The sequence below is a fragment of the Copadichromis virginalis genome, linkage group LG7, assembly GCF_057382275.1.
Source record: "Copadichromis virginalis isolate Kocher_CV1m ecotype Utaka linkage group LG7, C_Virginalis_male_GT1.1, whole genome shotgun sequence".
Lineage (NCBI taxonomy): Eukaryota > Metazoa > Chordata > Actinopteri > Cichliformes > Cichlidae > Copadichromis > Copadichromis virginalis.
The window spans coordinates 35,839,122-35,862,082 of record NC_140624.1 but is presented as its reverse complement, the minus strand read 5'-3'; the positions used below and the strand labels follow the sequence as shown (position 1 = coordinate 35,862,082).

The 22,961-nt window shown below is 39.6% G+C and overlaps 1 protein-coding gene across 3 annotated transcripts in view; it reads right to left on the bottom strand.

Moving 5' to 3' along the window:
- whrna (whirlin a) overlaps positions 1–22,961 on the bottom strand; it is a 232,799-nt gene that overhangs the window by 89,730 nt on the left and 120,108 nt on the right. For all 3 annotated transcript variants that reach the window (XR_014921375.1, XM_085463204.1, XM_085463205.1), the window contains exon 3: positions 20,282–20,407. Coding sequence is in view for 2 of the 3 variants with exons in the window: in XM_085463204.1 (XP_085319330.1) it covers positions 20,282–20,407 (126 nt within the window). In the remaining variant the exon portion in view is untranslated. The remainder of the gene's footprint in view (positions 1–20,281; positions 20,408–22,961) is intronic.

Here is a 22,961-nt window from a genome sequence, read left to right as displayed (position 1 = left end):
GGACGGCATTTTATGACAGTTGTCAATCTGCCCACCAAAATCACCCAGAGGTCAGGCTGTGCAATGGTCAGAGAGAGTGCAAAAAACCCAAGAGCTACATCTCACTGTTAAATGCTGACAGTACGACTAGAAACAGACTGAACGAGTATGGCTCTTTTGGAAGGGTTGCCAGGGAAACACCTCTTCTCTCTAAATAGAACATAGCAGCACAGCTTAGGTCTGCAAAGATGCATCTAAACAAAGCACAAACTCCTAGAACAATGCTGTTTGGACAGACAAGACCAAAGTGCAGATGTTTGTCTATGTTTAGCCAAAACCAAACAAAGCATATCAGCACAAAAACAAAACTCTCAAGCATGAGGGTGGTAGAGTGACGATCAGGCCTTATTTCACAGTCTTGATTTTGAGTCGATCATGAACTCTTCGGTATACCAAAATGTTCTAGAGTCAAATGTGAGGCATGCTGCAGCAGTCCAAGGTCCAAACTAGGGCTGCCTCAAATGACTATTTTGAGTCGACTAGTCACCAATTATTTTTTCCGATTAGTCGACTAATCAGATCATACAAGGATGTAAAACGTACAGCTTATTGCACCAGCATGCATCTGCTCTTATATAACTATCATTAGCTCACAGCTTGACGTGTTTAAGGTATGTGCTAACTAAAAATAAAGACAAGATGATAGTTTAATAAACTTTTAGTCAAATTTGCAGATTGTCTCGGTAGAGTTTAATAAAGTCAGCCGTCTGCTCTTTGCTCCTTAAAACATAAGAGAAGACTGGAGTAAAATCTCGACCATCTCACACTTCTGTTTAATCAGTTTTCTGCTTGACGTTTATTCAGCTGTGTACAAACTGTAACTTTAATCTCAGCCAAACCCATTTACTCAGGAACAAATAAAACACTGAAAAAAGCCAAACAATAACATTTTTAAGTTATCTAAGTGACTTATATATCATGTTTAACCTGAGTAGCGAAAGACCGTGTGCCGGGGGGGGTATCTGAAAACGATGTGCTGGGAGTTCGCTGTTCTCACCAGCTCTAGTGGGCCTGACCTCCCGGTCAGCTGTCGAGCGGGTGGGTAACAGACATCTTGTCATGGTCCTGGGCCATGTTGGCCCAGCATTCTTAGTTTTCTTGTATTTTTGTATTTTGTTCCGTATGCCGTGGTTCCTAGCTTCTGTTAAAGATGTTCCTTATTTGATTACCCCGTGTGCCCCTCTTGTATCTATGAGCCCTCGTTTCCCCTCGTGTTTCATTTAATGTTTTCCCCAGCCCGTTATGTCTGTGCTCTCTCTCCTCCTGTCTGAACCTCTGTGTACTTCCTGTTTTACTTTGACAGTCTCTCGTCAGTATGCGTCATGTTGTGTTCACTCCTGCCCTGTCTCCTTATGATTATCTGTGTCAGCTGTGTTCCCCGTGTGCTCCCACTTCCCTCATTAACCCTCTGTGTATTTATGTGCATGTCTCCCTCAGTTCAGTGTCGCGTCGTCAATGTCTCCTCCCCTAACCTGTGTGTCTTTCTGTGTTCCCTCGGTCTTCTGTTAGCATTCCCAGTTTAGTTCTGTTTCCTTGTGAACCCTACAATAAAGCAGTGATTTTGAGTTCAGTTCCTGTCTCCGTGAGTTTTGCGTTTGGGTCCTCATCTGCCTCCACACAGCCAGTTCATGATACATCTCCAAAAACGTCTGAGCATTTTTGCAAATATGTGATGTCTTGATAAATCTAGCAGATATTTGAAGTTTATACAGCTACATTCTCGCCTGAAAATATCAAGACATATTTATTACTTATTTATAACATGTGCAGTCAGCACTGAATTGGAGAAATAAAAACAAAACGCAGTTCCCATGTTTGTGCTTCAGTAACGAAACGGTTGTACTTGATGTGACTATAAGGTTAAGATTTCTCTTTTTGTGAAACATTTGTTTTGATATGGTCTACTGAGAAAGGCGTTTCTTTATCACCGAGCACTTGCGCCTTGAGGCACAGGCACTTTTTTTTATGCCTCTCACACACACACAGAGTGTAGACTTGTCTCATAAATGTGTAGATTCTATCTAAAGCATTCTTTTTTTAAGATAAAAAGGGATGCGCATTTGCAAGTAAATGTTTGGAAAATGTGATAAAAGCCCCTTTAACCGAATTGTCTGTAGTGTAAACCTGCGTGCTCACGTAAATGTTTTAAATCAATGTTTACTCCAAGCTAAGGATGGAAAAAACATTTTACCCTTGCTCTTTCCAAAAAGACCAAATTGAGTGAAAGAGGAGAGAAATGCAACAGAGCACGCATTTGTTCCATCTGTGTTACTGGCTGGCAGCCTGATAACCATGAGAGTACAGTTATTGACAGTTACTTTCACAGGAAATGTGCAGCTTGCATTTATGAACAGCACCTTTCCAAAATCCACAGAGCCTTTTCCCATTTGTCCTCTGTTGAAATTGTATCACAGAGCCGTTGCTGTGACTTTGTAGTCTGAGCCAGTAGATATGATACAATTACCAGTATTTGGCTCAGTGGGGCAATTGATAATGTAGCGAGAACGCTCTGCAGGAGCCACATCACAGAGAAACAGATGGGCTGTATTCCTGCCTTAGCCTAGCTCCTAATGTGAGAGAACATCTGAGTGTCATACCAATCAGAGCATGTGTGGGTACAGTAAAAATATATGAAGGGAAGGAACATTTAGCAGAAAGACTGTGATTAAACAAAAATGTAATCCTCAGTTCTCAGTGCTAGTGGTTATGATCTGTTTTTCTATCATGATTATTAAGATTTTCACTAGTTGCTACACAACAATCGTCCCTTTGACTCCTCTGGTCTGGGAAAACTGCGGTTCCTACACTGCAACGAATCGGTTATCCTCTTATGCACCTCTGTTGCAGATGTAGAACTGGAAGCAGTCCAAAGTCCCATTCTGACCCTTTGGAATAGCGCATGGACATAACGTGCTGGATCTCCTCTACTATAGCAAAAGGTCAGCCATTTAACTTAAAATTCATTTAGGTGATGAACATACAGTCGCAGGATGCCAAATTGAGCTAGCAGAGTGGGCAGTGCATGATGATCGTGTATGTACAATAAAAAATTCTAAAGTTTTTTCTATGTGCCCTTTGAGGGAGTACAATGGCACGCATGTATCTGAGGTCATTTGCAGTAAATCTCCCTCTGATATTTCAGTATGTAACAGTACTCTGCTTTCACAGTCTGAGCCTGGGGGACAAATCCACAGCCCACTAATGGGTGAATGTCAAAAATACAACAATCCTAGCACGATACATGTCCTTCAGCCTTGAAGACTGCAGGTTTTCCACTGAAAATAACTGTTTTGTCTCTAGGTCGCAGCTGGAGACTCCCTCCTACTCCCCCTTGACAGGAAAGCTGGATCAGTTTGACACAAAAGCTGATGTCTGCTCTTAAGATCCTTGATCACATGTGAGATTTGTTTACATTTTTGGCCACTCCCAATAGAGTGTGTGTGGGTTTGCTGCTGAGAAAGGTAGAGTCTGGTGACTGGCCAATTCAATGAGACTGCTGTCTCTGGAGTTGAACATTGGATGGACAGCAGCCTCTTAAACTTCAGCTGACATCTCACCCCTCTCGCTGCCTCTTCTACAGCTAAAAATGGGCCAGCGGACAGTTTATTTATTGACTCAAGAGCTCTGTGCAAGTAGTGTGCTGTTAAAATACAAAGTCGTACATACTGCAAATATTTGGCACTTTATTATGAGTGAGAAGGTGTTTTGCTGAATACATTATCCTCTTTTTTTCTAATAGGACTTTAGGTTGGAGAATTGTCATTTGCTTGCTTTTTGACTTTTTTTGGGGAAAAGTACAATTCGGTTAGAAGCTACATTTGTTGTTTTGGAATTGCTCACTATATTGAATAATTATGGTGTTCTCCCTTTTTTGGGAATAGGAATAGTGGAATACAATGGAATCATCATACCTTCTTTATATATTTTTTAAAAAGATAATGTTCATGACAGCAGGAATGGATCATACAGTAAATACAGTCCAGCACTTAATCGCTTTACTGATGCAATGTGGAGACCTTTCAAAACAAAATAGTGTGTTTTTTCTACAAAATCCAACACCATAAAACTTGTAATGGACACCAATAGAGGTGAATAACATCTGTGCCACTTAAATATATAAAATTCTGAAAAAAAGATTTGCTTGATTCTATAATTTTACCATAAACGGTTGAGTTTGCCAATACCACTGGACACACAGGACAACCTTATTGATGCTGTTTGCAGGTAGCAAGGACTGAATGAGTCAACTTCACTTTTACATATAAAAGGGCAGCTCTTGGAGAAATGCAACAAAATCACAGGACTTTGAGTTGAGCTACCGGTTGTCTTGCCCCTCCTCTACCTCTGGCTGTTATTAGTAAACAACCATGGATTTTCTAAAATACTCGAGAGAGTGCATTTGCGTGACTAATCTGCTTGTTTGGTTTTTACTCCAACAATATTGACTAATAACAGAGTAAATTTGCAGTTAGTGCCATCCATCCATCCAGATGGATCATGGGCCCAGCAGGCTAAACAGAGATGCCCAGACCTCCATCTCCTCCGCCCACCCCTCTAGCTCGTCTGGGGTGAATACTGAGATGTTCTCAAACGAGCAGAGTCATGGATCCATCTTGGATATTTTGTCTGCGTTTTGGTCTTCTTTATAAACTTTATTTTTTCTCCTTCTTAATTTTTAAAATTTTTTCTTCTGTTTTACTTTTGTTAAGTTAATGCATTTTAAAACTAGAAAACAAACATACAGCCAACTTAATGGCAGAAAATAACTTGCTTTGTTAAAAATACTGAATATACACAATTTATATATAAATTGTACTAACTGCAAAAGTACAAAATCAGAGAGTTTAAACAGCTGGTTGTGAAACGGGTATTGTTTTCATGTGAAGAGCAACAGTTGTTATTCACTTCTCAATGGTCCCCGGTGAGCCGGGAAAGTGAGGAAGCTCAGGTGCCTGTCAACAAGCCACACTTTGATCAATGATCCTTTGGATAGCAGGAACACTTTCCTGTTGTCTGTGGAGTCTGCATGCCATATTTGAATCTCATGTTTGCTAAAGTGAGAAACAAGGAAGGCTTCTCCTTCCTTCAAGCTCAGCAGGGGTTTTCCAGTGGTGTGGACCGACACAGTCATAGCTATAATAAGTAGAAATAAATGGCCTGCTTTGCCTTTAAACTGCTTTCCAGCTGGGAAGTCAGAAATAGTGCAATATGGAGCACTGTTTCCACTCCACAGAGCAGGCACATTGTAAAACTGTACCTGCAGCCTGGATTTTCTATTGGATCACAGGGCCTTAATGTTTTATATAAGCAGTGAGAGGATCAACATGTTTTTATGCTTTGAATATTAGTTGACTAACTGTTTATTCTACAAGGGTCGGTGTAAATACAAGGACAATAAAAGTGAATGCTAGTTGAGCTGTTTTAAATTATTTTTAGCTGATGTCAGCCAGTTAGCGCCGTCTGTCCTTGAAACCATGGGGTACACAAACAATGAGCACAAGGTAACTGCAGTGCTTGTTATTCTCTCTACCAGGGACTCAATTAGCATCACACAATTGTTACCAGGCTGCCAGTTTACTGTTGGGTATAGATCATGCAATGCAAGCTTGTAAGTGGTGACATATATGATATCATCAACTCAGTGTACTTTGCTAAATACTCTGACATGACTGCGTTAACTGCATTACAAAAAAGAAAATACTGGCAACTGCCAACGGTACCCCTCACACTTCTAGTATCACCTTGCTCTCAGGTTTTCGCATTTACAAGATTTTAAGAGGACTCACTCTGACCTTGTGGTTGATTTCACTGAGATTCGCCCCAAATTTTTAGTAGATCCTATGGGATAATTTTGAAGCTTTTACGTCGCCTTATTCTCGAGTTATTACATTCACAAACTTCAGTGTACGCCTGCCTGCACGGTGGGATGACCACAATACCCAATCAGCCTTTTACTGCTGAGTTACTGTGTTTGTACGATCTGTACCATACAATGGCGGGGCACACTTTTTAAACATGAATAAAGTAAATACAGCATACAAGTATTTACAATGCATGTCTGCATGTTGCCTTCTTGGATACACAAAGTGTTTTTGCATCACAATGAAATCCATCAATAAAAATACCACTGAGTAAATGTGCTGACTAATAAACCTTGATATGCAATATAATGATTGTAAACAACTGTTAAATAGAAATGTCCAACAATCTAGTGAAAACGCAAGTGACATATTTTGTGGACGCTACGTCTGAATATTTAAAAATATAACTTCCAGTGTCCCTCCTTATCTGAAAACACAATCACCTGTCCACTATATTAGGTACACCTGTGTTAATGTAAATAACTAATCAGGTCACTTCCACAGTGGCTTTACTATTCAACACATACTCAAAATAAGTGGTACAGTGGACATATATACATACAGTATGTATAAACCTACTCTTTCCTAGCTGTTCAGCAATATTTTACTTCTTATTCTCTCCCTGTAATTTTTAGATTGGTTTGCTGGCTACCTTTGACCAGAACTCAGACATATTTCCACACTGAGAAGAGTATGCGGATGCCTCAGTCACCAAATCTTCAAAAAATGTTGTAGGGAAGGGTCACATCCCAGACATTCAATACCATTTATGGAGAAATGCTCTTTTAAAGATGACTTTTATGGCATTTCTGCTGTATTAGACTGCTCACAGTGAAAAGAGGAAGAAATGATGGGCAAGAGAAAATGTAACAAAGCAACAAAAGGATCCTGGTTAATTTCAAACCCATCATAACAGAGCAGCGAGCTCACCAAGCAAGTTGCTATTTCATATTCTGTTTTACCCTTTCTATGAGCCTGTGCTGAATTTCCTTCTTGATAATCACAGTTGCTTAAAATTATATCCAGAGAGAGGATAACACAAGCGAACAGCTCTGTTTCAAGTCTGGGCAACGTTATATGTGTTTAAAGATGTTTTTTTTCCAGTGTCTGACATCTTCTTTAAGTCTGTTGAAATCTCAAACACTTCATCAGCAGCAGGTGCAGCTTTGAGTAGATATACCAATTATTGCTGTGGGATTTTTGCATGTTGTGGCTATAAAGTCTACATGCTTAAAGTTTGCTGATCTTTGAAACTGTTGCTCGCCATGCTTTCTGTATTTCACCGTTCATCCTGAGCTTCCACACTATAAACAAGTAGCTGAACAGCCCTGCAGGACTTCAGCAAATGCAAAACAAATAGCACTCAATATTCAAGTCACTGTGCTCCCAAAAGATTCACTAGACCTGAACTAGTGAGGCTTCAACACCTAGAGGAAGTTAACTCTGGAAATCCAACACCAAAAATAATCTTGTTTAGTGCTTTTTCAACAGGAATGGATGGAAAACCACCTCTGTGTAAACTTTAATCCATCCATGTGCCACCTAGTTGATCTCCTTAAATAAAAGTTTCTTAAATGCCTCATGAACCAACAACAGCAGGAAAAAGAGGAGGTCAAATCCATCTTACAAAGTCTGAAGTGTGCCCAGATGCCACTCTGGTTAACTTCATGTTTTGCCATCACAGTAGGCATGACCTTTCGCTCGGCCTTAATTAAATTAAAACTGATCCAGGCAGATGTCAACCAAAAGGGCACTGGGCAAGGCTGACCTTTCTTCTCTCTTAGAGTGCAGTGGGTAGGCAGAGGTGCAATTTTAGTAGCTTGGCATGTATGTATGTGGACTAACATTAATGCTACATACTAACAGCAAAGGTTTTTATAAGACTCACAATGCAAAGTGACAAGAGAGCAAAATGATGTAACATTTACTCAGCCGCACTTTCATTTTCTCTGCAGGCAAAGGCAGTGACATCTCAGCGGTGTGATGATTATAGAAGCCTGGGAATAATACAAGCCATCCATCACAGTAGCCAGATGAGAATAAGCTTATAGACACGCAGAGTGAAGCAGTCGGCTGCAGGGTAAGGAGCTGAAGCGTTGTGGGCAGTTATGAGGGAGCATCCGCTCTCCTCCTGAGCACTGACAAGACAGCGCTCAGAGACATCTTTAGTTTACCCGAGTCTGAGCCCCGAGGGTGTTTGCAACACTAGTGATTTATTACGGTACATTAAAAGCTCAGACATTCTTGGCTCTTCTGTAACAAAGAAAATCCTAATTTGAAAAATAACTAAAGTGGTTTAGATTGAACAATAATCACATTTGTTCAGAGAGTCCTTCCAAGTGTTATAAGCCTGGAGTTGTTTGAACCTCAGCCTATTAGTGTCTCCTCTGATCTCCTGCGCATGCGTTTGTGGCTTTCTCTCTCCTTCTCCTTAGCGAACGTCCTGTGTTCCCTGCGTGATGGGAGGCAGGTAAGCCTGGGTGATTGGCTAAGTAAGTGATTGTGACTGTGGTTGAGAGAAATGATTTGTTTCAGCCAGCAGACACAAGGCTTCCTTATCTGACCACGACTAATCTGTGTGTAGGATGTGAAAACATGCCTGGATCAGTAGTTACGTTAATCACTTCTTTTTCTCTTATCAAGTAAGTGTAGGTTGTATTCTATGGGTTACCTTAAATGGGGAAAAAAGCAGTCTCATGCATTCATGTTGCACCAGGGTGTCCTTAGGCCTGATCATAGCACGAACGGAATTCTGAATCAGCAGAAAAGTCCTTATATATTCTTTTTCCCTCCAAGACCTTTATCTCCAGTCACAAATGAAAACAGAAAGTGTTTGGCTGAATTCCAGGATGAGCCATAAAGAGACCAAGGTATTAACCTCAGTCACTCATCCAGACAAGATAACACAGACAAATCAGGGTAGAAATACTACCCAGTGAGACACAAATACACTCCGCTATTATCACTGCATCAAATTTCACCAAAGACCTTATTAATACATAACTGAAGCTAAGTGAGTCTAATACAAATGCCAAAATATGCCTGTTGTTTTACAAACAGGCGCATAATGTTGCATATGAGAGGCCAATATGGACGCTAAGGTCTAAGATAGCTGCTTACATCCTCTTGCGCATACAAATCTATAATAAAGGTGTTTGCAGAATCCGACAGCCTCGTCAAGCAGTTGGAAAGGTCAGGATGTGACATCACACAATGATCTATAACTATGCTAATGTTTAGTATGTGGAAAATCAAGCACACGTCTTGATCTCACTGAATTTCTGAATATTTGATGAAATTACTTTTTTCCAAATATATGTATACTAAAATGCAAGAAAGTAAACAAATTGCCTGTCATCATTTCTCACGAGGCACAGGTAATGTTTTTGTGTCATTGGGTTTGATTAGCAAAAATGTAACACACAGCACAGACTGCCAAAACAATATTTAAAAAAAGGCAAATACACACTTGGAAGCTGAAACCATCCTTGTGCGTATCTATTTATTTTGAATGTGCCCAGCCATCTGTCAGCCTGACATGGAGGACTATACAGTACTTTATTCAGAAAGTGCTGTGCTGAACCATAAAGTCTCAGTACAGGTGTAATTTGCCAAATTCAGCCTCTTTTTTTTTATCACAAGGTACGAAACCTAGTTTAAAATTCTTATACGACTGGGAAATAGCCTGTGAACAGCATTCAAGTGTGGGTAGAGTACATATTTTTTTTATTCATGCCCCAAGACAAACTCAACCCAGCTTTAGTGCTACAGCATTACGTTAAATTTGTTAGACAGAGCTCGAGGGCTCCACACAGCCCACAAGCCGTACACTTCAGAATGAGTGCACATTATAAAATCACACTGCTCTGCACAATCTTGAGATCTTTTTAGGCCAGAAGTCTGAGAGCAGTGCAGACTTCCTGCTGAGTGATGAACCCCTGGTCTCTGAAGACAGCGGGGAGCTCATCATCAGCGCTGACATTTGCTGACACAAATATGGAAACACTGACGACGACGATGCATAAATACATCAACAATAAGGTCACTTTAATGTTTTAATTCTTTTCTAAAAGTTTTGCTCCTATGTATTCTTTGTGAAAATATATACATTTGCATAGCTGTTTACATTGCTGTCCTTTATGATAGTGCACTGTGGTCTTAATTTTGACAGTTTAACAAGGGCAGGCTTTAATTACAAATTTTCAATAAAGCAACAGTATCAAGCTGTTTTTGTGTTGGTTTTGGACGCTTAAATTAGCATCCACTGAATATTAATTCATTTTTTTTCTTTTTTCTTTTCATGATATCCTGACAGACATTGTTTTAATATGGAAAACATGTTTTAACAGCTTTTGCTTTGGACAGCTGACAGTGACTGCTATGCTACTGGTGTCAGTGGGAAAGGTTAGTAATTAGAATTTCACAGACATGAGGCCGTGTATGCTGCAGGTAAATCTGTGACTCATTTTAATGACTAAATACCATAACAGAGATTAATTTTCTGCATTTTTGGGCCTCACCAGATTTCACACTTAAGGAAACTATTTTGGTTTGACCAAAATTCTTGCAACTATGTGCAATAAGTTTTTGTTGCCTTTCGTTGCTCTGAAGACTGGGATAGATCTGGGATCACTCAGTGAGGTGATACACTTATGGTATGGTTTGAAACTCCTACGTCGCCTTGTTCTTGAGTTATCACACTCACAAACTTGGGTGTTCAAAGAGTCATTATTTGCAAACCTTATCAAATCTTAGAGTGACTGCAGTCTGTCTGAGTCGGACTGAAAATGTTTAAAGACAGAAAGGCTGAGGGAAACTATTTGCAATCATTTGCCAAATATAAAAAAATTGAATACAATAACTGGCAATCACAGATTTTTCCTAGTCACAAGAAGGTTTCTGTCCTATTTTTTCCTCTTGTGTGAGCGATCCACATGTGAAAGATTATTTGTGACTAGGGCTGGGCCATATTATACCGTTCACGGTAATACCGGTATAATGTTAGGCAACGATAGGAAAATGAAATATCGCGATAGAATGGGAGTAAAACGTGTAACTATAAAGTTTAACTTCCAGGCATCCATGAAAACAAAAGTTATTACATTTAACGGAGTTAGAAGTTAGCAGGAAGCTAGCGGAAGTTAGCTCGCTAGTTTCGCTAGTTACCCAAGCATGATATTGCATGTTCTGACTGAGAGATTTCTGAAAAAAATCAAACGTACAGCTCTGCTATCACTTCCAACATAAATGAAGACAGGAAACTAAACAGCAGTGACGTTTGTAGGGTTACTGAAGTTGGGCTAGCTAGTATATAATGATGTGCTACGTGATCGCTAGCGACACAGCTATGTTAGCATAACATAAACAGTGAAGCTGGAGGACGAACACTAACACTTTTCCACTTATAAAAGTTAACGTGAAGGTTCTTCATGGTTAGAGACAAATGCAATCGCATGGCAGGATGCTGTAAACGGACCAAACTTCAGTCAGGGCCGCTGCCAGAGAATTCAACATTAATGAATCAATGGTACAGAAGTGGAGGAAGCAAGAAGAATGAGTTTAATAAAGTTTGATTTATCTGACTGCTTTGTTTCGCTTAATGTGCCTTATAATCCCGTGCACCTTATGGTCCGAAAAATGCGTACTGCACACTGCAGTTTAATGTTGCAAAGCACCTCTTTTTAACTTCAGTGGATATTATACATGGTTATGCTCAGGATATGTCAGCCCATTTCTACTGGAAATGCCTTTTGGTTAAACTTTCAGCAAGGAATTTGCATTTGCACTGTTAAATTTTTATAAAGCTTTAATGTACATAAAAACCAGCTTCTTGTTTAAGTGAAAATAAATGGAAGGTTGTCTTTTTGCGCTAGTAATGTTGTGGAGTTGTATTTTGTCTCGCATCAATTATATCGTCAGTTATATCATTATTGCAAATTTTCAAATATATATCGTGATAAATATTTTTGGCCATATCGCCCTGCTCTATTTGTGACTGTGTTTTTTCCTCTTCTCTTGCGGGTTTCTTGACCTCTTCCTCAACCTCTTGAGACAGTGTTTGGCATTTGGCCCTGGAGGCAAAGCCAGGTGTGCGGTGGAGCATCACCCTAAATCAGCAAAGGCCTCATGGAGACATATTGTACCAGGGAGAAAAACAAGCTTTTTTTTTTTTTTAGAGCTGTTACTTATTTAGTTATTTATTTATACATCTGAGCCCTGGATTCAAGTGTAAATGTGCTTGTAATAGAAGTGCCACTGCTTTGTTTTTATTGAGGTGTTTCTTAATGAGAAACTTCCACTCCACATGCTAAGCACTAGGCACCAAAACAAAGAAAATGGGGGAAATTGGGGCAAGAGGAAAAAACTGTTTGAGTGCTGAAAAATCCAGTTTGATGGTTTCACAGATAAGAAGTGGCTCCCAAGTAGAAAACACATATGAAAAATAAAAACAAACAGAAAAGGGGTGAAAAAAAAATTTCATTCTTATTTTCTTTTTGATAAAAGTTCTTTTTTTGTGGTTGCTAACAGCAATCAAGATATGCTATGCTGAGTGTGTATACCCGTGTGGGCCTTTTAATAGGAGTCTGGCCAATTGGCTGGTTGACGGGCATGAGATGAAGGGCTCAGGGGAGGAGATGTCCAGCCCTCTGTTGCCATGCCACAAAGAATACACAAATCTGTCTGCAATCCAACCAAAGCTATGCACTCAAAGGATCAATGCTGTACTACCTGAGAATAAAATGGTCAGTCTAAGCCCAGTTTTTGTTTAATAGTGTAAAAATAAATAAATAAATAAAATTGCCGCACCATTTAGTCTGTCATATTTGTAGTTTTACTTCTGTTTATTTCTCTTGTTTCCTCTGGGATTTTCTCTGTCATATTTGTAGTTTTACTTCTGTTTATTTCTCTTGTTTCCTCTGGGATTTTCTCATTTCTCTAATTTGTGCCTCCCCATCTCATCTGTCCTCATACTCCTGCCTGTGACCCAGAAATTACTCTTAGCGCATATTGAATGGGGGCTTGCTGGAGAAGCTATAATCGGGGAAGCACAGGTGCATCCTTTGTGTTTTCACCCTTGAGGCATAAAAGAGGCACGGCACACAGCTGGAATATACAAGCCTATCATCTACAAAGTATTTCTTTGCATTAAGTTCATCTGCTTGATACTTTATCCCTTTCACAGCTAATGGGTGCATGGTAAACAGAGATATATATGATATCAGTACATTGTGGCACATGAGAAGAATTTTTATCTGAGATCATAAAACACAGTAATAAGCTATGAAAAAAAGAGAACAGATTGACTCAATACACACATCGTATTTAAGAGACATCGTTTTAAAATTATGGATCCTAATTAAGAATGTCTGAGTTTGTTAATTGACCATTATCTCGACTCTATTCATGTCTCCTCCTCGCCTCATCTGCTTGCATCTCTGGTAGGAAGGACTGAGGCGTAGAGGAGCAGGAGAGGAAAAGAATCAAGTTTGTACAAAGTGAAAAATGAGAAGATAAAGAAGTGTTTTTCTACATGTCCCTTTACCTTAATGGGTGGCTGTAACTCAGGAAATGGAGGAGGTCATGTATTGTTTGGAAGGCTGGTGGTTCGATCCCTGGCTTTTCCAGTCTGCAGTATCCTTGGGCAAGTTACTGAACCCTGAGTTGCTCTCAGATGTGTTTACTTGAGTGTGAATGTTAGTTAGAAAGCACTTATGTGTGGAAAAAAAGTATTTTTATGAATGTGTGTTAACGGGTGAAGGCATGATAAATAAAGTGCTTTGAGTGCTCAGGTAGAGTAGAAAAGCCCAATTTAAGGACCAGTCCATTTACCCTTTACCTTCTTCTCGATTGCTTTGATTGAACAATTTTTGTTCTTTGGAAGTAATTTCCAGGTTATTAAAGCCTGGATTTCCTCTGAAAACTGAAAACAGCACATCTTGTTTCAGCACAGCACAGTATGCGCTGCCCCCCCATGGTGAAGAAAAATAGAGATATCAGTCTTTTTAAGGAATGGTCAACCGGTTTACTGGTAGCAGTAAATATGTATAGAAGAAAAGTGGTGAATTGGAAAACTCCATCTGTTGTTTGCAGATTCACTGAAACATCTCTCAAAGGAAATGTCATAACTGGTCAGAGATTTCCTGTTTGAGACGACAGAAACAGCAGATGTGAAAGGCAAATCCGATTCTTCTAAGAATATGTGCTGGCCCATTGGTTAGAAAGATCGCTGTGCTGATGCACCATGGCCCCACATGGCTGCTTGGCAGTTTTAATGTACACCATTAAATACCCACCACCTGTTTTATGTCTGACCCTCTGATCTGACCTCGTTGTAGGACTAGCATGTGGCACAAATGATTTTCTGCTAAATTAGCTATCACTTCATGGTGGTGCTGAGTTACACTCACTCTGATCATGACCAAGTAGTTATTGTTAACTAGTGACCAACAGGATAGTGTTTCCTGAACGTTTAAGTGTTTGGTAGTTTTTCAGGAGGTTGTTCATTAAACTGTTGATCTAAACTTGTTCTTTCTTTTTTTTTAATGCTTAATGTGACAAGTTTGTAGAGAGAGGCAGATCCCAATGAGAATCCACAGAACACTTGCATGAAAGACTCAGTCACTAGTTTGCTCCAGTCCATAAAGAAAACCATCCATCCATTCGCTTCCGCTTATCCTTTTCAGGGTCGCGGGGGGTGCTGGAGCCAATCCCAGCTGTCATAGGGCGAGAGGCGGGGCACACCCTGGACAGGTCGCCAGTCTGTCGCAGGTCTAACACACAGGGACAGACAACTATTCGCATTCACATTCACTCCCGCATTCACACCTATGGGCAATTTAGAGTTTCCAACTGAGTCCATTGGAGAAGTCCATGTATGGTAAAAGTCCATTTACCCCGCATTCACACCTATAGTGAATGCAGTCAATGGTCAATTAACCTATCCCCACAAAGTGCATGTCTTTGGACTGTGGGAGGAAGCCGGAGTACCCAGGGAGAACCCACGCAAACACGGGGAGAAACTCCACACAGAAAGACCCTGCACTCAGGACCTTCTTGCTGTGAGGCAACAGTGCTAACCACCGTGCTGAGAAAACCATGATGCATCATATTTCTTTTCACTATAAGGGAGACTATAATGTACAAAATAAGACTTGAAACCTAAAGCACATCTATACTGGCTTCACTTGACCACAAAGCTTTTTTATAGTGAAGTGTTGGTTGTAATGCATTAGTTTAGCAGTTCAGGTAAACAAAGGGATCCACAGCAATATTTGTTTCTGTTTCTTTTCCTCTTTTAAGGGCTGTTGCATAATTTTTGAGTGCACATGTGTTGCTTAGCTAGAGAGACAGCAGAAAGGATAACCTTTATGTGCTGGAGGCATTTGTATTATTTTGAATTTTGTTAGTGGAAAGGACAAAAATAACATCATCGTGTAAATTTCCAACTGTGCCTGGTTGATATGTGTCTGTCACCTGGGAAGAGCTCTAATTTCAGATGCTTCTGCTGGCTGCGCACAGCAGCTCCACAAAGTGGTCCAATGGCGTGATTTTTACAGGGCTGGCCTTAGACGATGGCACAGCTTCGCTATTTTGCTTCTGCAGAGCAAATTGCTGTAGAGAAAATACTCAGTTTTTGACTGCAAGGTCGAAGTGGCTTTCGGACTCATAATATACTTTTTTTGTGCAATTACAAATCTGGAACTATTGCTTATGTTATTTTTTTTAAAATTGCTGATAATCAGAGAATGGCAGACAGACAGACTTTACACAGGCTTCCTCATTACCTATATGTACTAGGGGTGCAACGATATTCGTATCGATATTGAACCGTTCGATACAGTGCTTTCGGTTCGGTATCGAACAATACAACATTTGTAATTTATTTTATCAACTTTCCTTCCGACGATGCTGTCTGTGTTGAGCGCTCAGTGAATCTGCGTTCGACTACTCCGCCTAGGCTGCACTGTCGAGCGCAGATCCACTGAGCGCTCAACACAGACAGCATAGTCAGAAGGAAGAGCGCAGGGCAAGCTAGCAAGACACATGGACCTCCCCCACCCTCATTCAGATCTGGCGTTTGGAATTATTTTGGTTTTCATGTGACGTATGACCCTGAAGGTAAGCGAGTCATGGACTAAAGTAAAACAGTATGTTGGATGTGCCATGCAATGCTCAATTACATGGGTGGGAGCTAGTGTGTTAGCGCAGTTAGCTCGTTAACGTGTTGGCTGTCTAGCCCCACACACGGGGCGATCGGCGGTAGCTCGTTAACGGAGATTTGCCGTGTTGTGGCGTTAAGGTCATTTCAACGAGATTAACCTGAAAGCACTAGTGGGAACACAACGAATATGACTGCACATTTATGCCGACATCATCCTAGTGCAAAGACAAAAACAACAAGCATGCTACTAACTTTAGCCGAGTCATTTAGACAGCTGTTAGCACATGATTCTCCTTATGCTGCTGAGAATATAGCCCAGAAGAAGCGGATAGTATAGCTTTTATTTTGGAAAGAGACATTTCTCTGTAATAAACTCTCTTTTCCAAAGATGAGTGATTCCTCAATCAGATACAGGGCTTGCAATATCGCTAGCCCGACGTCCTGGAGCTAGCGATTTTTTTCAGTCGGGCTACCAAAATCTATCTCTGCCCTGCCTGTCGGGCTATTGTAGGAAGGAAAAATATATGTCAATGCTTTTGCATTCTTTCAGAAATGTAGCTGGGTAATTATGTCATTGGCATCTGTGAGCCACTGTCAATATGTGACATATTGAAATCGCGTTTGAATTTGCGCTTGTTTTTTTGCTTTCACTTTGCAATCGTGCGAACTGTGTATAGAGAGCGACAGTACTGATCTGTGAGTGATGATAATTTGTGCACCAATTCCTCTGACATCGTCTTTTTAATCGTTAGCTTACTATGCAAACATGACAAGTGAAATCTCCCGCAGCAAGCTTAAACATGTGAGAGGTTGATTGCGCAGAGAATCGCTGAGCTTATGTGAGTCCGTGTGTAAAAGCAGCAGGATATTTATTTTAGTTCTGCTGAGCCAAATAAGACAGGTCAGGGTGAAGAAGTGACAGCCAAAGAAAAGCTTACCACAAAACGGAGAAGTTATGACAAATCAGACTATAAGGCAAAAAGAAAGTGCAGCTTTATGGTTTCGTGGACAAAATAATTTCTGTGGCTGCAATATGACGAACTATATAACCAGGGCTGCACATAAGTGGTCTGCAGGTGCGCATTCGCTGTCAAAATAAAAAACACGCACAAGGGTTAGGGTTAAATTTAAAAACTGTACTTTTGAGTTAAAATATAAATTTATAATTTTAATAAATGAAAAATTAAAAAGGCATGAACATTTTTTTTGTATCGAAAAAATATCAAACCGTGACACCAAAGTATCGAACCGAACCGTGAATTTTGTGTATCGTTGCACCCCTAATATGTACATATAACAATAATGTTAATGATAACAAAAAACAGCAATATTCAGATGAGCAGAGTGAGAACTCGACAGAACTGAAAAGTAAAATCACCCTGATATTCAGTGTTACTCCCTTGACTGTAATGCTGTAATATTTACTATTAACCCTTAAACACATAATTTCCTCTCAGTGCATGTTTTTTTTTGTCAGACTTGAAAAAACTGAATATTTATCTTGCTCCGTACATAATTTGGACTGTTTTAAGCTCGGCCAGGTCAATAAATTTAAGTGTGTTTAATTTAAGAGTAAGTTAGATGGTGGATTGAAGCCAGTTCTATTAATGACTTTAATTGCTCATTTACAATGTAAATCAAGACTGTGCTGTGAAAATGTATCCAGGTGACATATCGAGAAATGTTTTTGGAAAAGGTATTTTAGAAAAATTAAATAATTGTCTCCAGTCATTAATAAATCCAGTTCTGTGAATATATGACTCACATTAAGTCTTCATGATATGTTTGTGGGGTGGTTAAAAGGATGGCTACACTTTAGTTTAGCCAAACCTTAGCCAACTCCTTTAAGCCAACCCTTTACTCTGCTCCTGGGTGCAAATGCACATAAAAAGCAATGACTCACTTTGGTTTCAAGTAAAACAACTTAGTTTTGTTACTGACCAACAAAGTAACATTACAAGACACTGCTGGACGTTAAATGGTAAATGGGACTGATACTCATATAGTGCCTTTTGACTCATTTGAGGAATCAAAGCGTTTCTACTGTAAGTGTCATTCACCCAATCACACACAGCAACATGGGGTTTAGCATCTTGCCCAAGGATACTTCAGCATATGGACTGGAGTATGGATCGATCCACCAATATTTACAGTTTAACTGCTACTCATGTGCTCCTCCTTATATTGTACAATTGATGTCATGCATATATGTACGTATATGTACGTACTAGAATTTCTAAAAACTTAAAAATATCAGTATTTAATGTCACAGGGAAAAACTGAGTCCACATCATTGTAATTTGTAGGTACTCAGTAGATAAATATAACAAGGCAACTAAGACGAATGACAAGAACACAGCACTGTGAGAGAACAAGAGGAGGCGGTGCTATGCTGGCAGTTGGTGTGTGTGTGTGTGTGTGTGTGTGTGTGTCTGCATGTTAGCTTGCTGTTGGAGCATAACTGGCATCAGCCCATTAATACTGTGAAAAATAAGTGATGACAGCTTAGAATATTCAGAACTGACATACAATGAAAAAATCATTAGATTTTGATAACATCAGTTTGCAATTCCATTTGTAGTCATCAACTACAAAGATCGACTGAGGCACACATCTGCTCTCCAAATCACTTGCCCTCTTCAAATTTTGGGAGAAAAAAAAAAGAAAAAAAAAAGAAACCAAAAGGGAAAATATATTTTCTATATTTGTGTCTTCATGGCAGGTTCCTCCTGCTAATGTCAGTTTTCAACGCTCGACAGCAAATAAGCTACTCAGCCGAAACACATTAAACAGCATGTACAAGTCACTCGGGTCTGTTGAGATGCTGCCGGGCTTCTTGCGCCTCAGCACCACTAACAACATGCTGTCTGCCCGTGACATGCAAGTTACAGTGCGAGTTTGATTACTTTCTCTCTCATTCCTCCTGGTGTATCAGCAGCAGACAAACACAGGAACAAGAATGACTTGAGCTGGCCTTTTCAGCCTTAGATGGTTATGTGCATTTATCTGGCATGCCTCCTATCCTGATGCAATAATAATATTGTTTACAATAATATTTTGAAATTCGAGTCAGGTCAGTGCATTTGAAAACAAGAGATCAATGCTAAAAGAGTAATAATAAAACAATACAACACATTCAAGTTATAGTTATGAAAAAAATAATCAGAGCTCTGTCTGGTTTAAAAGACAAGTTGTAAAAATTAGTTTTATAACAGTCCGAAGATTTTGCAGCAACTACTGTAAAAGAGACGATATCCTTTATATTTAAATCTGTACAATAGGACATCAAGGATTACCTGCTCAGCAGATAACAGTGAGTAACGTTTAAAGATCAGCGAGGTAGGTGCCAACCCATGTAATGACTTAAAAACGAACAATAAAATCTTAAAATCTAACATGGGTGAAATGCAGTGTTGTTTGCGAATACCAGGTCAGAGTCCCACAGCAGCCTTTTAGACGAGCTGCAGTCGAGCAAGAAACAACTGACTGACACCTGAATAGAGACTATTGCAGAAGTCACGCCGAGATGAAATGAAGGCATGAATAGCCTTTTAGAAAGTCTCTGAAGCAGAGAAACGGTTTCACCTTCACAAGTATCACTAAGTTGAAAGAAGCTAACTTTGACAGCAGCATTTATTTGTTCATCAAAAGAAAAAAAATACTGCAGAGGATCAATCCCATGTTAAAGGTTTTTTTTTGGATCCTTAAAGGATCGACATTGTCAGGTCAAGGCTTTCCAAACGATGTTTCTGATCGTTTAAATTAGGAACACCTAATGGCATCCAGAAACAAGCCACAATAATGTAATACAGCTGTTAAAAGAAAAGCATTATGCATATATATTTTTTAACCCAGTGGTTTATCTGATGGCAAACCGAGCAGAGCCTGAGCTCAGCAGAGGAAGCTGCAGATGTAGCCTGCAGGTACTTTTGCATTTGTAATGAACAATCTCGAACAGACCATATAAAGAAGCTATTTCCTCATATCGCAAAATCAATACAGTGAGATGCACTGTAAAGCAATATAATGAGACTTTTGGCATACAGCAAGTGTTTTTGGCATGAAAACCGTGTGGGGGAGGAGCATACTAAAATGATTTCAAATAGCTAGCTAATCTTCTCATGTGAATTCCAAAGTATAAGTAGCTATGCCGCAAGACATAAGTTAGATAAACAATGTAAAACAATGTAGTGAGAGAAAAATGAAATTGAAGCAATACCTTCAGTCCTCCACACTCTGCTGCTGACCCTTGGTCCACTCCAGTGATGTAAATACCCAAAGCGTATTCCGCTCCCCCTCGGATCATCAGACCCAGAGACCGGCCATCATCTAAAACCAGGTTGACCTATTTAACACAAAGAGAGAAACCAATAAAACAGGACGAATAAGGGTATAAATATCTGAAGTATAATATAAATATCAACATTTTAAATGACACTGCAGTCTCGATTGTTTTCCTTGACGGGCTGCCAGATTTGCTCATGGTGTTGGGCTGCTCACATTGAAATGAAGTTGTGAAACACAATCCATGGAGCAAATGACAGCCCTGCTCTGAGATGGCATTTGAGAGCAAGGAGATGAAGAATTTCAGGAACTACTTAGATGCGGTGAGTCAGCACCATTAATGGGGGAGTCAGAATCTGTTTTGATTAGAGGAACGGCTCTCTGAATTGGTCAATCAGTTGGTTCACAAGGCTCATCCGTGTCATTTCCTCTGATAAGCAGCATGGACAATATCGGACACAGTTTGAATTCAAATAAACCACCACAGGAATTGTTGGGGGACTACAAGATATCTCTGCTACACCACCCAATTAAAGTGCTTCTGCAGGGAGTGAGTGATTTGTAGACGATGTACTGTGCATGACTAATCCGGTGCTTCCCTTAAACTTGTTTTCAAAAGATATTCCACTAGAACCACAGCGTCTATTCGGTTTGTGGCCTAATGAAAAAAAATGTGGTCTCTGATAAAATATGGCCATTACCAATGTTATCCTTGCGCACTAAAATAATTGTGCTTAAGGGCACCTTGTGTGCATCACTCAGATGCCACTGGCTTGGCAACACAGTAGTACACTACAAGAAAAGAGCAGGTCAATGAATCCGACTAAACCAACTAAACCAACTAACTAAAACACTGACGTGAATTTAAACCAATTCAAATAAATAAGGTCAATAAGGTAAAAACTTGTTGGCATATTTTTTTAACCAATAAATACAATTCAGTTTGTTTATATTCTTGGATACTATTGTCAGATTTTATTCTACAAAGTTAGGAAAGCAATGTTTAAGTCAAATCTGATTTTGCCTCACACATGCAGAGAGGAGATGCTATGTTATAAAGAAGTATAAATGTAATAAATGTAAATGTGTCTGTTTTCTTATACTTTCAAAACTAGAAACATTAGAAGACAGTATTTATGTGTTTCCTTGTTTGTCATGTATACTGTCACAGTACATGCTTATCTTAACCAAAGTTTTAAATACTGAGGTCAGTGTGTGTACAAGCAATCAAAAAATCCCAAACTTCAGACTGTTGTAAATGTTTATTTTAGATATTTTCCCTATTTTTTTTTAAACAGTATGATGTAACTGAAGGGGGTATGCTTAATATATCATGTAACCTCAGGCATTTTAAGATAAATAGAGATTATCCTCGAGTCCTTGAGTAAAATTATGGACCTGGAAATGAGCATAATAGTTCCCCTTTAAAACAGGCATGGCACTTTTACCCCAGGTTATATATAGTACTGCAGCTGTAGATATTAACCACCCAGCTGCTGCCAAATGACTTGGTTAGCAGAAGAGTTTGAAAGACTTAGGTGGTCCTATTTGCAGTGTGTGCAAGTGTAATGATGGGTTCATTCGACTGTTAAACCACTTTATTGTAAACTGTCAGGAATTCTAGCAGGGCATTGTTTAGTGCCTCTGGGTCATCTCATCAAGACTTTCCTTCAACTCCACAGCTATTTGCATTGGCCCTTGAGCCTCTAGCTCACTTAATTAAGTAATCTTCTAATGTCAAAGGCATCTCTTATTTTATGACACACAACATTACATGCTAATGATTTTCAAATGTGATTCTACCCCAAAACAACAATAAAAAGATATTAGGAAAAAAAAAAAACATCCTAGGCCCATTGTTTGCTCCATCCCCCCCCCCTTTCTACTACTTTATACCAGAGCACTAAGCCATGCTTTTTAATTAACAGTTGGTCAAGCTTACCCAGCTTAAACTTCAAAATACTCTGGTTTCTCTATAATTGCCATTGGGGCTACTTGGATGAACCTAGCATTTGTAGAATATCTACATTTGGAAAGCAAAGAAACAACATCAAATTTTACTCTGTCCACGTGGGGAGGCTCAGTATTGCTTAGCTATGCCAGACTATAAATTGTACTTTTCTCCATCACAATGAGGCTCTTGATTACTTGGTTTGATCAGAGTGCAGCTGTCTCTTGCCAGATTTGAAACGAGGGATCAGTTGCACACTGGCGGCTACAAGATGGCACATATGCTAATATCTGTATTAAACAATGTCACTTTCATCCAAGTGATATACCCCTTGGCAAAGACTTGACATCTGACGCAGATGCTTTCATTCAGAGCATATTGCACTGTGGTCCTCCTTTTTAATAACAGCTATCTGCCTATCGCGATAAGCGAGCCACCTTTGCTCACTTCTAGGAATATGCAGGCATTCATGTTTTCTGTGACATTTATGCAGGACATGGAGCATAGTTTTAATTACCAGATTCATTCTGCTTTTTCTGGCACAATATAGCAACTATTGGTGCACACTATATTCCCCAGCATCACTTTAATGCTCTGTCTGTCTAAAAGAAGTCCCAGTGTTCTAATGTTTCTGGTTTCTAAGCAATGGCCCTTGAGACCTGTT